This window comes from Arvicanthis niloticus, chromosome 6 (genome assembly GCF_011762505.2).
Source record: "Arvicanthis niloticus isolate mArvNil1 chromosome 6, mArvNil1.pat.X, whole genome shotgun sequence".
Taxonomy (NCBI): Eukaryota; Metazoa; Chordata; class Mammalia; order Rodentia; family Muridae; genus Arvicanthis; species Arvicanthis niloticus.
The window spans coordinates 69,219,727-69,232,019 of record NC_047663.1 but is presented as its reverse complement, the minus strand read 5'-3'; the positions used below and the strand labels follow the sequence as shown (position 1 = coordinate 69,232,019).

Genomic DNA, 12,293 nt, shown 5'->3' with positions numbered 1-12,293 from the left:
GAGATGGTTAGTGTTAAATGCCAACCTGATGGGAATCATCTGGAATATTAAGTCTCCAGACACTCCTGTGAGAGATCATTTAATCTGTGCCTAAGCCTCTGAGGGACTGAGTAGGTTAATTGAGGTAGGAAGACGGGGGGGGGGTAAAGGAGGGAAGTGGGAGACATTGATACCCACCGTCCCCCCATCCTCCCACCCTAGACCTCAGGACAATGCTACTGGGAAGTGGGACAGCTTTTTTAGATCCTGAAACCTCAGAGAGTGTCAGAAGCCAACTGCTCATGCACTGAAAGTCCCAAAGCTGGGGGCTAGGTAAACCTGTCCTTTCAAAAGTTATCACCTTAAATGATAGTAACGTGAAGCTGACTAAGAGGATCAGAGATGAGCTGTCCTCTAAAGGGTAACCAAAAGATACCATATCTATAGCTTTAGGATGGTCCAAAGGGATTCCTCAATTAGCCATGACTGTAGGGTCCAAGGCCCTTGCTAGACTACAGGGCAATGGCCTCAGTAAGAAGGACCAGGAAGACCCAGAGCTTTTCTGTTTTGGTTGGAAGCAGAGTCTCATTATGTAGCCCTGGCTGGTCTAGAACTTGCTATGGATACCAGGCTGGCCTTGACCTCGCCTCACAGAGATCCACTTGCCTCAGCCTCCCAAGTGCTGGTGTTAAAGAAGTGCATCACCACAACCAGCTCCAGAGCCAAGGTTTTCGATGAGCACAGTAGTTAACGGTCATGGGTGGGGACAGTGGTGGGAGTTGACGGAGAGAGAACAACTTCAAGTCCGGGTCCACTCCTCCACGGCTCAGACGCCCAGATGCCCCATGACTCTGCAGGTTAGGTGTGGAAGATGGTCGACCATAAAATTCTGTGACCCCTTCCTGCAGCAAGGGGGTTGGAAGGGAGGAGTGAGCTACAACCAGAGTCAGACCCACAGGGCAGCAAATGAGGCCTAGAAGCAGGCAGGGCTAGGCATTATCAATCCTCTGGTTGGTAGGGAGACAGACACAGCTAGTTCACCAGGTCTAGAGATGCAGGGCTCCAGGCTCAGCCTCCCCAGTAGTGTGGCTTCCTTCTTAGAGGGCCCCCTAGAGTAGTCGCTTCAAGACAGGATCCAGCTTCCTGCCCATGAAGATGGAACTCCTTAATCCAACAGGCTGAAGAATGCCTTCCTGGACCACTGGACCACAGCTACCTTTTGTCACTAACCAGGAGGAAAGCTCTTATTGCACCCACGCCTTTTTCTCTGCTCCCAAAATGTCATTCGCATTTTGACAATGGGACCTTCCCCCCCTCTTCTGGACATCCATCTGACGCACCCAACCCTTTATCTAAATCTACCTCTCAGAATGCACTGCCAAGCTCCCATGACGGCTGGGCTTCTTTGTTAATTTCTTCAGCCAACATTTATAGAACACCTACTGTGTGCCAGATTTCTAGCTGGTTACCGAGCAGTAAGCATGATAAGAATCCTCTGATCAGGATTTGACACTGGTTAGGAAGTTACTTATTATAATAACTAGCTAATTATGACAATAAAGGGCAACAGGTTTCATGTCTGTTTTGTAGAGACTTCTAAAAGCTAAAGGAGTCATTTTCTTCTATCAACCAGCAGCAAATGCCCTGAGAGGAGTTGGTCTATTCCAGTGAGAGGACAGAGTGGTAGACTAATGGGGATGGTAAAGGTCCAATAAGGGCAGAGACTGACCACCTCAGGGGCAGAAGAATCCGACTTGACTTTATACCCCTGTGGCCCTGGGCTGAGTTGAATGGAAGGTGGGCCTCCTCCTACCAGGTCTTTGGGCCTGCCAGTTTTACTTAACTGCTGTCCCCACAGAGTCAAGCGGGAGGGCCTTACCGTCAGTGGTGTCAGAGTTGTCACTGCTGATGGAGTATTTTCGCCTCTTCTCTTCCATCTGCAACAAAAGGCGAGAAGAGCGATTATCTTCCCAGACATCAGGGGGAATCCTCAGCTCACACTCCCATGCAGAGAAAGGACACGGCCTTGCCTCCCTTCCAGCTTCATCCTTTCTCTACCCACCCACAGTGCCAGCATTTGGGAAAAGAGGCCCCGGGGAACTCAAGACAAACAGAAGTCTGCCCATTGGTGTCAGAGGACTGCAGGGAGGCCAGCGGGCACAGAGTGAAGTGACAATGACCACACAAGCCCCAGTTCCCATTCAATGAAATGAGCAGATCAGAAAAGCATGACCTACTCCGGATACCTCTGGAGTGCTCCCTACAGGGAGGAGGGAGAAGAGGAAATAAAAAAAATCCTTCTAGGATCTAGATGTCAAAGGCAGGCACAAACCATCATAAGGCCCGATCCTCAGCATGGTGGCTATTGTGGTGTGGAAATGGGGCAGCAGGTCCATCCTCAGGTAAAATACAATCCTACCGCCCCTCACCTGTGCCATCTAACGTCTGAGCCTAATGGGCGGCCCCTCACAACCTCATCCCCGGTGCTCAGCGCCTAGCAGCCCATTTACAGAGGAAGCCTGCCTCTTTCTGCTACTAACCAGCTAATGACGATGAGCGCTGAACCCGAGTCTGAGGTCTGATTCCCGAGGTTACCCTGGACTCCTCTGCTTCTTCCTGCCTACCCACTTCTTCCTGAGGTCTTAAGAAGCCTGAAAGGCAGAGCCTGCTTGGAGAACACCTGGAGTGGCTTAATACCTGACCCAGGGTACTTCACACCATGCTCGTGTTCAGTTCTAGTTCTTAGGGAGAAGGGACTACATACAGCACAGCTCACCTGGCTCTCCACACCCACTGTCCTCCGTCTCTAGCCTGTTCCTGTCAAGCTATGAGATGCCTCTTTTTTCCCCGCAGTGCCACAGAGACCCTGACATTATCTACTAAGTGGGAAGAACCATTACCCAGACCTCTGAGTGGACCTGCTTAACCCTTGACCTCAGCGAGGAACCTTTTTTACCCACAGTCTTCCTCCACTAGAGTGGGAGGAGCTTGACGGGGCTACTTGCCTGTCACCCAGTGTTTCCTAAAGGGCAGAGAACCAAGAGACATTCAGCAGTTCAAGCAACCCAAGAAGCAGAAAAAAATAAGAAAGACCTCGACCCTTATGGCAGGTGGGGGAGGGGTTCCTCTAGCACACAGGGACCTCACGAAGCTCTCAGAATAGCCCTTGGTAGCTATGCCAATTGCGTCTCTCTTACTTAAGGGTCTAAGACATGAGGAAAAGAAGTCTTGGGGGCTAGGTGACTTGCCTAAGGTGACAGAGTTTGTAACAGAAGACCCAATTCCTGACCATCAGACTTTATGACCTTTTTGTAGCAGAGAGGGAGCCCAGAGCCAAAACCATCACTCTCTGTGACATCCAGGATCTCAGGAAGGCCGACTTTGAAAAGAACTCTGGCCGTAGCCCACACCTGGCCCAACCTAGTCCTGTCACTGTGTGGCTATGTTCACTAACCCAATGTATCCCACAATTCTGTTTCAGCAAAGAGGGCAACAGTACCTCCAAACCAGAATCTCCTGTAACACTAACAGCTGGCTGGGGGCTGACGGTAGAGCTCAGGAGTAGCCAGCTACATGCTCGGCATGCACAAGTGTCCGGGTGTGACCTCCAGTCCAGGAAGAGGAGGAGCAGGAGCCATGGATTTAGGTGTGCTGGGGTCGAATCTTAGCCCCCAACACTCACAAGGCCAGAGGTATTGGCAAAGAAGTACTTCCCCCAGGAGGTAAACTGGATCTGACTTCGCCATACATCTCCAGAATTTAAAATGCTGGCAACTGAGTCAGAATTTGAAGAACACCCTGAAAGGGCCAAACTAAACACATTTGTTGGCGGGAATCAGCTGGCGAGAGTGAACGAGTAAATGACTGTGAAGACTGAGTGCAGCGGCGGCGGAAGCGTCACCCAGACGCTAGCTAGTACATGCACAGCGGCCCTACAGAGGCCGGGCCCTTGGAAAGCATAAGCAATGACCACAGCTGTCCACACCCTTCTTATACTCCAGAGTCCTTGCCCAGAAACCAACAGGTAACCTGTCAGCTGGTAGCCCTGCACCCAGGCCCATCAACAAGGCAGCCCTGCGTGTCTCAAATCACCTGGCCCACTGGCAAGAGAAGGGGGGCGGACACAGCTAAGGCGGCGAACAGGTGTGCGACGGAGCTGCTCAGTCTGCCTGACCTCCGGTTTTTCCTCGATCATTAATACCCGCTCCCACCTCTCCCAAATCATGTTTCTGCTCCGGCAGATGACTTCGGTGACACATGGCACTCGTTTCTGAGGGATAAGAATTGGTCCTGTAATCCATCTGTAAAGGAGAGTCTAAGCAAGAAAGGTCTTTTCTGGCCATTCTTCTGGGTCCACTGGACTTGCCATACCACCCTAGTATGGAAACACACATAGGAAGGGACGCTCTCTTTTGGGCTGTGAGTAATCACCGCACTCTCAATGGAGCAGTGGTCCAAGGGTTCTGTGCCTCCTCTGCAAGTCCAGAACTCACCTACTGTTCCCAACTCTACACTCATCTGACTGGTTCAGGTCCATCTCACCTCTCACCTGGACCTATCTAAGTTCATTTCCTCCGTTTCCCGACCTCCTTCACAGAATCCAAACTCCACACAGCACCCAAAGAGATCTTCCAAGCCTAAATCCTGCCTTACTCCCAACCCTGTAAACTCTTTGACAGGCTTCCAGCTGACCCAAGGCCAGATCTCCATATGCCCACAAGACCTACACCAATCTGGACCCTGCCTACCTAAAGTTCACAGTGACCATCCCCTTCCTTACTCCACTGCAGGACAGCGGCATCGCTCTTTCAACAGTAAGGACTGAACCTAGGACCTCATACATACAAGGCAAGAGCTCACCAATGAGCCACAGCCTCTGGTCTCTTGTTTCCTCTCCCAAGCTAAAGGTTGCCCAGCTGCCTGTGTCAGTTTCTGACCATTACCCTATTTAGAGAAATGAGTTGCCCAGTTTCCCCGTTTTCAGAGCGCACTTCAGTGTGTTGAGCTACTTGCCAACTGTCCTTCTTGGGAATGAGTAAAGAGCATGTCTGGCTAGATCCTTGTGTGAATGCCAGAACTCTCACACTGCACCCAGTATAATGGGGAGTACTGAACACATTGCAGGTCCCTCCCTCATGGAGTGTCAGGACCACACAGCCCAGCTGGCTGGCCTGCTGCTGGCAGAAACTGACACCCCAGCCCAAGATTCCCTCCTGTTTGCACAGTCCTCCTTCCCAGTCTTGACCCTACACATTTTCCAGGCAGCTTTATTTGGTTGGGCTCCTGGCTAATGACCAATGTCAACTCAGTAATAGGGCAGCAATTTGGTGGCAGATGTTTTCTTGGCAGCACAGGCCACCGGCCTTAGCCCCCACTAAAGTTCTGGCCCTGGAACACCACTGCCCAATGCCAGTCTCTTTTAAAGATGTCTCTGCAAATAAATTCAAATAAACACCCTGGGCCTCCATTAACGCCCTCCCAGCTGACCCTGGGAACAGTGGGTCTTTCAGGCCAGCTACAGCAGCCACTCCCTGGGGCAGTTAAAACACCCCAACCTGGCCTCCAGTCTCTCCTCTCCAGGGGCCACCAAGCCTGCCCTCACACACACAGCAGGATTCGGTCCTCCTTAAAAATAAGGGGGGGGGGCGCTTTAAGCAGGCAATTTACCATTCCAGACACAATCTCTCAGAGAGAAACAAAAACTCTCCCTGTCTGAGGCAGACCGCGAAGGCGTGTGTGTGTAATAAGATGCTAATACAATTTAATGATATTTCGGCTGGAAAACCTGTCCTCAGAGCCTCCTTGTGCAGGGAAGGCCAGACATTCAGAAAACAAGAGCTCGCACACTCTTAAACTGTTTCAAACGGGGGTCAGAGCCCCTCTCTTTCCCATCTCTCATTAACTTTAATGCCTTCTCAGGGACAATAACTGCAGATAAAAAAAAAAATGATTCTGTGCACACAGGGCAAGAGGGCTGTTGTCTGGGACTGTCGACTCTTACTTCTCCGAGCCTGCGAGGAGCTGGATTCCTCTCCTGCCACATCACTACCTACCCTCAGTGTCTCAGCCAGGCCCCAACCTCCAGTGCCTACAGTATCACGCAGGCCAGCTCTACAACCCAAGCAAGGAGTTCACAGAGTGTGATGGGTTCTACCTAATTTATCTTTCAGTACTTGCTCAATCTTATTCTTCACCCCACAGTGGACCATTCCTAAGTCTAGCTGCCCATGGGCACCTGTTAGATGCTCATCTCTTCTGCAGAGAAGAGAGCTGGCTTTCTGGCCTAGCCTGGGGCAGACAGACCAAAGGCCACAGTTCGTATAATAAACTGGCTCGCCTCAGTTCATTAACAGAGTGGTAACACTGTGCTGTGTGCTACCACACACTTCAGGCTTCCTCTGTTTATTTTCTTTCCTTTTCTTTTCGTTGTAGTGCTAGTACCCAGGGCCTTGGAATTGTTAGATAAGTGGTTGACCATCAGCTACATACATCCTTAGACCCAGGTTTAGTCTTGAATACAATCTATTACTTCCTATGCTCACTTAGAAATAGGAAGTATTTCAATCCTACTAGCTGATAAGTAAAGTAAGACCAACAGTGCTTTTACCAAGCTGGAAACGACATTCAAACCTAGGCTAGCTGACTCCACGGGCAAAGGGCTCAAGTTGGCAGGAAAGCTTATGTATGGTACAAATGAAGTTTTCCAAACTCCGAAGAGATTTCTGAGCGGAAGCTAAGAGGGCTGCAAGGCTCCAGAACCAATTTCCCGTAGTGCTGAAGCTTTGAGCTAAGACCTGCCATTTAAGTGTCTAAGTGTCACATGATCTAGGTCCCATCCATGGGGAACATGACAAGTCAAAGTCATCCCTCACCCCCAACTCTAGCCTGGCAACCTCTCACGCAACCCAAACATCCATCCATAAGCTCTTCAGACAGCCTGTTGCACAGACAGTGAAACACTTGGTAGGGGCACTGAGGCAACCAACACAGCCTCAAACAGGGAAGTCAGTGTCAAAGGCTTACACTTAGATTATAAAGTACAATAGGGACCCGGGGACCCCCACATACACACTATCAATGAGAACTAAGTGGCTGAGATCTTTGACAGCCTCTTGGATAGGAGTCACTGGCCATTTACCCAGGCAATTTAGGGAAAGGAAAAGCATGCTGGATGAGGAAGAACTCTGGAAACATTTGCTGCATCCAGAGCCCAAACAACTCTGTCCTTAAACACTTCATCTCCAAGAGTGTTGGGGAGACCCTTGGCCAAACAGTTTCAAAGCCAACATTCACTGTTAAGTCCTGCTGCGTAGGGTGAGGACTCCCCCCTAAAAGGCACTTACTGTGGAACCAAATGCTTTCCCACTCAAAACAGCAGCCAACAGCTCTTGGAACAACCGAGGAGAGGGCTCCAGATCAAACACACATCTCCCCCCCCCCACAGCCCCCACCACACCATGCAAACTTTCTCAATAAATTATTCGCCCACTTCGGATCAAAGCCTGTTTTTGCAGCCTGTGACCTAAAAAGCAAATAGCATAGCCTAAACATAAAAGCTCTCCTTGACTGGGTCAGTTTTATTACTCATTCCTCCCCCCCTTACAGTTCATTCTCTTATTTTCCTTGCCTGCTTAGTAGATTGCTTTGCGAGTCCCAACCCGCCCAAGGAAGATGGGACAGGAGGGCCTGGAGGGCTGGTGTGTTCGCCTGGGCCCTAAGGGGGGAAAAAAGAAATCAGGCGAGGGGAAAAAGAAGTCAGCACCCTGGGAACCCAGGAAACAGGGCCAGGCTCGGTTGGCAGCCCTCTGCCAGGATCTTCTGCCAAATGTCCTACTGGGAATTTTACCAGTGACAGGAGAGACAGTGCCACTCTGGGGGGAGAACCCAGCTCCCAAGCTCCAGTCTGTTTGCAAACATAAATGTTAAGGGAGCATCCTAACAGTTCTTCCGGGCTCAGAACTCTTCATTTCAAAATGGGGGCCTCGCCCCTCCTTAACCCCTCTGGCACTTCTCTGAAAACAACCATAATCCCTCCCACTGACCTCTTGCAAACTGCCTCTGGGTAAAACTTTGTACCTCGGAATCCTGCAGATGAGGAGGAGGGGGTGGAGGGGGCGGTGTTAGGGGCAAGGGTGAAGTTTGGAAATCTGCAGAGACCCGGGATAGCCAGTGCAATGTACCCTCGGGCATAAAGAAACCCGGCCCCTCCCCCGCCCCCCAGCAGGAGGCCTGAGGCAAAGCTGGTTTAAAAAAAAAAAAAAAAAAAAAGTGCACAGGCCGGCTGCAGCGGCTAAGGGGATTAGAAGAGGATTGTGCGCCTCCAGCCTGCCCCTGGCGGCGGGCGGCGGGCACGCAGGCTGGAGGCGCGCCGGCGTGATTCCGACCGACCGCGGGAGCCGGGAGGAGGAGCCGGAGGTGGTTGCGGGGGGCTCCGGCCCAGGCGTAGGAAGGGCAAGAGGCGGTTCGGGCCAGGGGAGGTTCCAGAAGGTGGGTGGGCTTGGCGCCCGGGGCGGGGGAGGGGTCTAGGGGACTCAGGGAAGGGCAACTGAGCCCTGGGTGGGGGCGGGGGGTACTGAGCGGGGCAGAGGTGTGCAGTAGGGGGACTGGGCTGAGCTGGCTGGGCCTCTCTGGAAGGTAGAGGGAACCCTCCAAGCCGGTTTTGCAGATGTCCTCACCCTCCGGCAGAAAAGCTACCGGAGAGTCTCCAAGCTGATCCAGGATCACCCCTTGCCCGGAGAAGGGAAGGTCTCAGAGCCCAGGGATGGGCGGGAAGGGACCATGGGGAGCCACAAGTCTGCACCCAGGCGGGGAGTGGGCGAGCGAGAGCCGCTCCGCAGGCGCAGGCAAGTGGGTGGGAAGGAGGGAGGGAGAGGGAGGAAGGAGGTGAGCCGGGAAGATGCCACTGCCGGGGGCGGGGCGGGGCCGGGGATCCGGCAGGACTGCAGCAGTGTTTGGTGGGGGCGGGGGCTGCAATGTCACTCATTTTGGGGTCAGGTGCGTGTGTCCCAGGCAGGGCCCTCCACTTGTCTGCTGCTCCTAGGTACCACCCAGAGTTTAGTAAGGGCGGAGGGAAGGGGGGGAAGCTGCAGAGTCGTCCCTGAAGCGGGACGCGAACCAGCAGAGTTGGGAGAAGGTAAACAAGGGCCACGCCCCCTGCCGTCGCCCCGCGAGCGCGCACCCGCCGCTCCGGCCGTCGCCGGTACATTTCCACTCTCGCAGTGCCTCTCCCCCACCGGACTCCCGCGCAGCACCGGAGAGCTGCTGTCCACTACCCCAGTATGCACCCTAGTTGCCTGGGCTGCGCACCCAGCACTCACCTGGGAACGTTGTCCCCCACCCCTTAAAAAGAAAAAAAAAAAAAAACTAATTTGTGCAATGCCTCTGAACCCAAGAACCGAGCATGCTGCCCCCGCGTGCAGCTCCCGCGTGCACCCAGCCTGGAAAGGGGGCGCAGGGCGGAGGCGGTGGCCCCCGGAAGGTGTCTAGGACTGGACCGGCTGCACGTGAGCCTAGCGCGGGGTCATGTGCATCGGCTCAGCCCGGTTCGGCACCCGGACGTGCTGCGTATCAACAAAATGAAACTCGGGGAGACAGAAGGGCAGATAGCTCCAGGTTTCCCGTACCCCGGTGCCCGCCACTCGGCCTTCCCACCCCGCACCCCGGTCGCGCCGCAGCCCCTCGGGCCGGCCAGAGCCCGCGAGGCAAGTTGCAGCCCCAGCGCCCCCACCCGCCCGCGCCCCCTCGCCGGCCCAGGGGCTCTTTGCCGCAGTCATTAATAAAGAAGGTCGCCAGGCTCACCCTTCCAAAAGTTGTTGCATGCGCCCCTCTCAGCCTCCCCGCACTGTACTCTTTAAAACACGGCTGACCAACATGCGCAATCTCTCTCCCCAGTGCTGTGCGTCCCCCCACCCCCCGCGCTGGCTTCCTAGAACAGGCAGCCAGCGAGAGAGGGAGCGAGCGAGCAAGAGAGAGGGAGCGAGGAGCACTGGCAGATCTGTTTAAAAAAAAAAAAAAAAAAAAAAAAAAGCCCACAAAATAATGCCGTGGAGATGCGCAGGGCCCATCCGCTGGGGGCTGGCTCTTACCTTGCTCCGCGGTGCCCTCCCGAGGGGCGCTGCCCTCGGCTACGCGCCGCGGCGGGGGCCGGCGCGGGAAGGATGCTCCCGAAGCCAGGAGCTCCTGGGGCCGGCGCGGGAGGGCGGGGGGCGCGCATCCATCCGGGGTCGTGGCGAGGGAGGCGACCGGGCCGCGGCGTCCCCCAAGCCCCGCACCCCTGCTGGGAAGATGGTCAGCCCTCCAGCCCAGAGCTGGTGCCACTAGGAGTGGGCGCAAAGTAACTCCATGGACGCTACTCACCCCCCAAAAAAATAGCCTCCAACTGCGATGGCCGCGGTCGGCACCATTCACCAACCCCCTGTGTATGTTTCTGTTTCTTTTTAAACCAAGACTTCCTTGTGATCTCTTTAGAGGGGGAAAAAATGTGTTGGGGTGGGGGTGGGGTGGGGGCGGGCAAGAAGAGAGGGAGGGGGAGTAGCCACTTTTTTCTAATTCACTCGGATCTCCGCTCCCGGCACCCCTCCTGTCGTCCCCCCCCCTTCCCAGTTGTTTGGCTCCGGCGACAGTCCCAGGTAGCGTTGCGGCCCCCCCGGGGGGGTGCCCTGCACGGTCACCCGCCCGCCTGCACGCGGGCCCGGACTCCTCGTGGACTCCCGGGCGCCCCCAGCCCGCCCTGTCCCCAGGGCCGGGCCCGAGCGCCGGCTGAGCCCGTGCAAGTCCCATCAGGTCGGCTCACACTTCACACACTCACACACATACCCCGCCCCTCCACTCGCTCACTCACACTTTCTGCTCACACCCCGCCCCCTTCGCGCCCCAGACCCAGGCGGAGCCCCCCGCAACCTTAAAAAAAAAAAAAAGCAAGCATATACTTAAAAAAATCTTTTGGCGCCATATTAATGACGTACTTAAAATTTGCCATTTCTCCCTGCGTCAAAAAGACGTTTCTTTGCAAATAACAGCCTGGAGGCGACACTCGCGGAGGAAACCAGTCTTGCTCGGAGTACCGGGCCCGCCCGCCCCACCCCCAGGGACTCCGGTGCTGGAAGACCCTCGCCCTCCGCCCGGTTTCGGAATCACTGGTTTTAAAATCGAAATCGAATAAAATCGCGTGGCGTTTTTTGCAGCACCAGAAGTGAGCAGAAAGTGCTGGCAGGAGTGCAGGGGAGGGGCGCGCACGGGGCTGGGGGAGGGGGCGCGGTCCTCCTCCCCCACCCACACCAAATGCAAACTAGCATTCTAGGCAGGGAAAGTTGAAATTGTGGGCGACCTCCGGAAGAGAGGGGCTGTCCTTAGAGGGGGTCCCTTCTTGGACTCGTTGCCCCCTCCCCCTCGCGGGTGCCTCCTGGCGCCCGGTGCTGCCCTGCATTTCCGGGGGTGGGGGGTGAGGCGCACTGTGATGGGTGGGTGGCTAGCAGGGTGGCAACATGTCCTAGCCTCAGGAGGAGTTTGCCCCCGGGTACCCCCTTCCTCCTGCCTCGTGCATCTTATAACCGCAAAGGGTTAAAAACCGAGGGGCAACTTCCCAGGGCTGGTACTTGGCAGAGAAGCGGGGCGCCCCTCTCCCCACCCTCTCCTTCTCGCCCCTCCTCCTCCGACTCCACTTCCCGACTTGACCTTGTGGTGCACAAACAGTGCTCTCCAATCCTCGCAGTTTCTGGAAGAAGAGCCTGCGCTCGCCAGGCGGGCGGGCTGTCGGGCGGCTAGCCGGCAGTGGCGGAGCCTTGGGTCGGTTCCCTGAGCTGCGGGCCACACCCACCCAACCCGCTGCGCCTGGGGAGCTCACCTTCTCTCTAGGAAGAAAAAGGGCAGGCCTCCTGGATGGGTAGACACGTGGGGGGCAACCTTTTGCCTCCTGGGAATGCTCCAGCTGGGAAGGTTGGCTAGCTTCGGGCTGAGGTTTGGGGAAGCCTGGCGCAGCATCCCTAAGGCATCTCATCTCATCCTTGCCAACCTAGTCTACCCTCTCCGAGATAATCCAATGATTACCCCCCCCCCCCCCAGCTCACCTTTGTTTTTGAAGGCAGGTGGATGAGTTTCAAATCCCTTTCCCTCTCCAAGACTGAAGGTTGTTTATTTTTCCTTTCCCCTCCACTCCCACCCCTCTTGCTTGCAAAGATAAATATTCAATTTACATAAGATGACATTTATGTGACAATTAAGAAGATTCCCCGATGGAATGTTGTGAACACATTTGCTTATAGGAGAAATAAATCTAATAATAAACAAACTCATAGCAGCTCCAGTCCTCTGGCGGG

General features: G+C 54.7%; 1 protein-coding gene and 1 long non-coding RNA gene across 6 annotated transcripts in view; one reads left to right on the top strand and one right to left on the bottom strand.

Annotated features, from left to right (window-relative positions):
• The window catches only part of Jade2 (jade family PHD finger 2), a 47,639-nt gene extending 35,885 nt beyond the window's left edge, over positions 1-11,754 (bottom strand). Inside the window, exons 1-4 of one of the 5 annotated variants that reach the window (XM_034505609.2) lie at positions 10,065-10,438; position 9,827; positions 7,607-7,693; positions 1,859-1,916 (exon numbers count right to left, since the gene is read on the bottom strand). In XM_034505609.2, the coding sequence (XP_034361500.1) occupies positions 1,859-1,916; positions 7,607-7,693; position 9,827; positions 10,065-10,192 (274 nt within the window). In that variant the 5' untranslated portion in view covers positions 10,193-10,438. Of the gene's footprint in view, positions 1-1,858; positions 1,917-7,606; positions 7,694-9,777; positions 9,928-10,064; positions 10,446-11,652 lie in introns of those variants that run through there. The other 4 variants (XM_076936878.1, XM_034505607.2, XM_034505605.2 and 1 more) reach the window with 4 other exon arrangements.
• LOC143442808 (uncharacterized) lies at positions 8,272-9,776 on the top strand. The gene is made up of 2 exons (XR_013111305.1): positions 8,272-8,466; positions 8,645-9,776. It is a non-coding gene; the product is annotated as an uncharacterized LOC143442808 (long non-coding RNA).
• Positions 11,755-12,293: the final 539 nt, after the last annotated feature.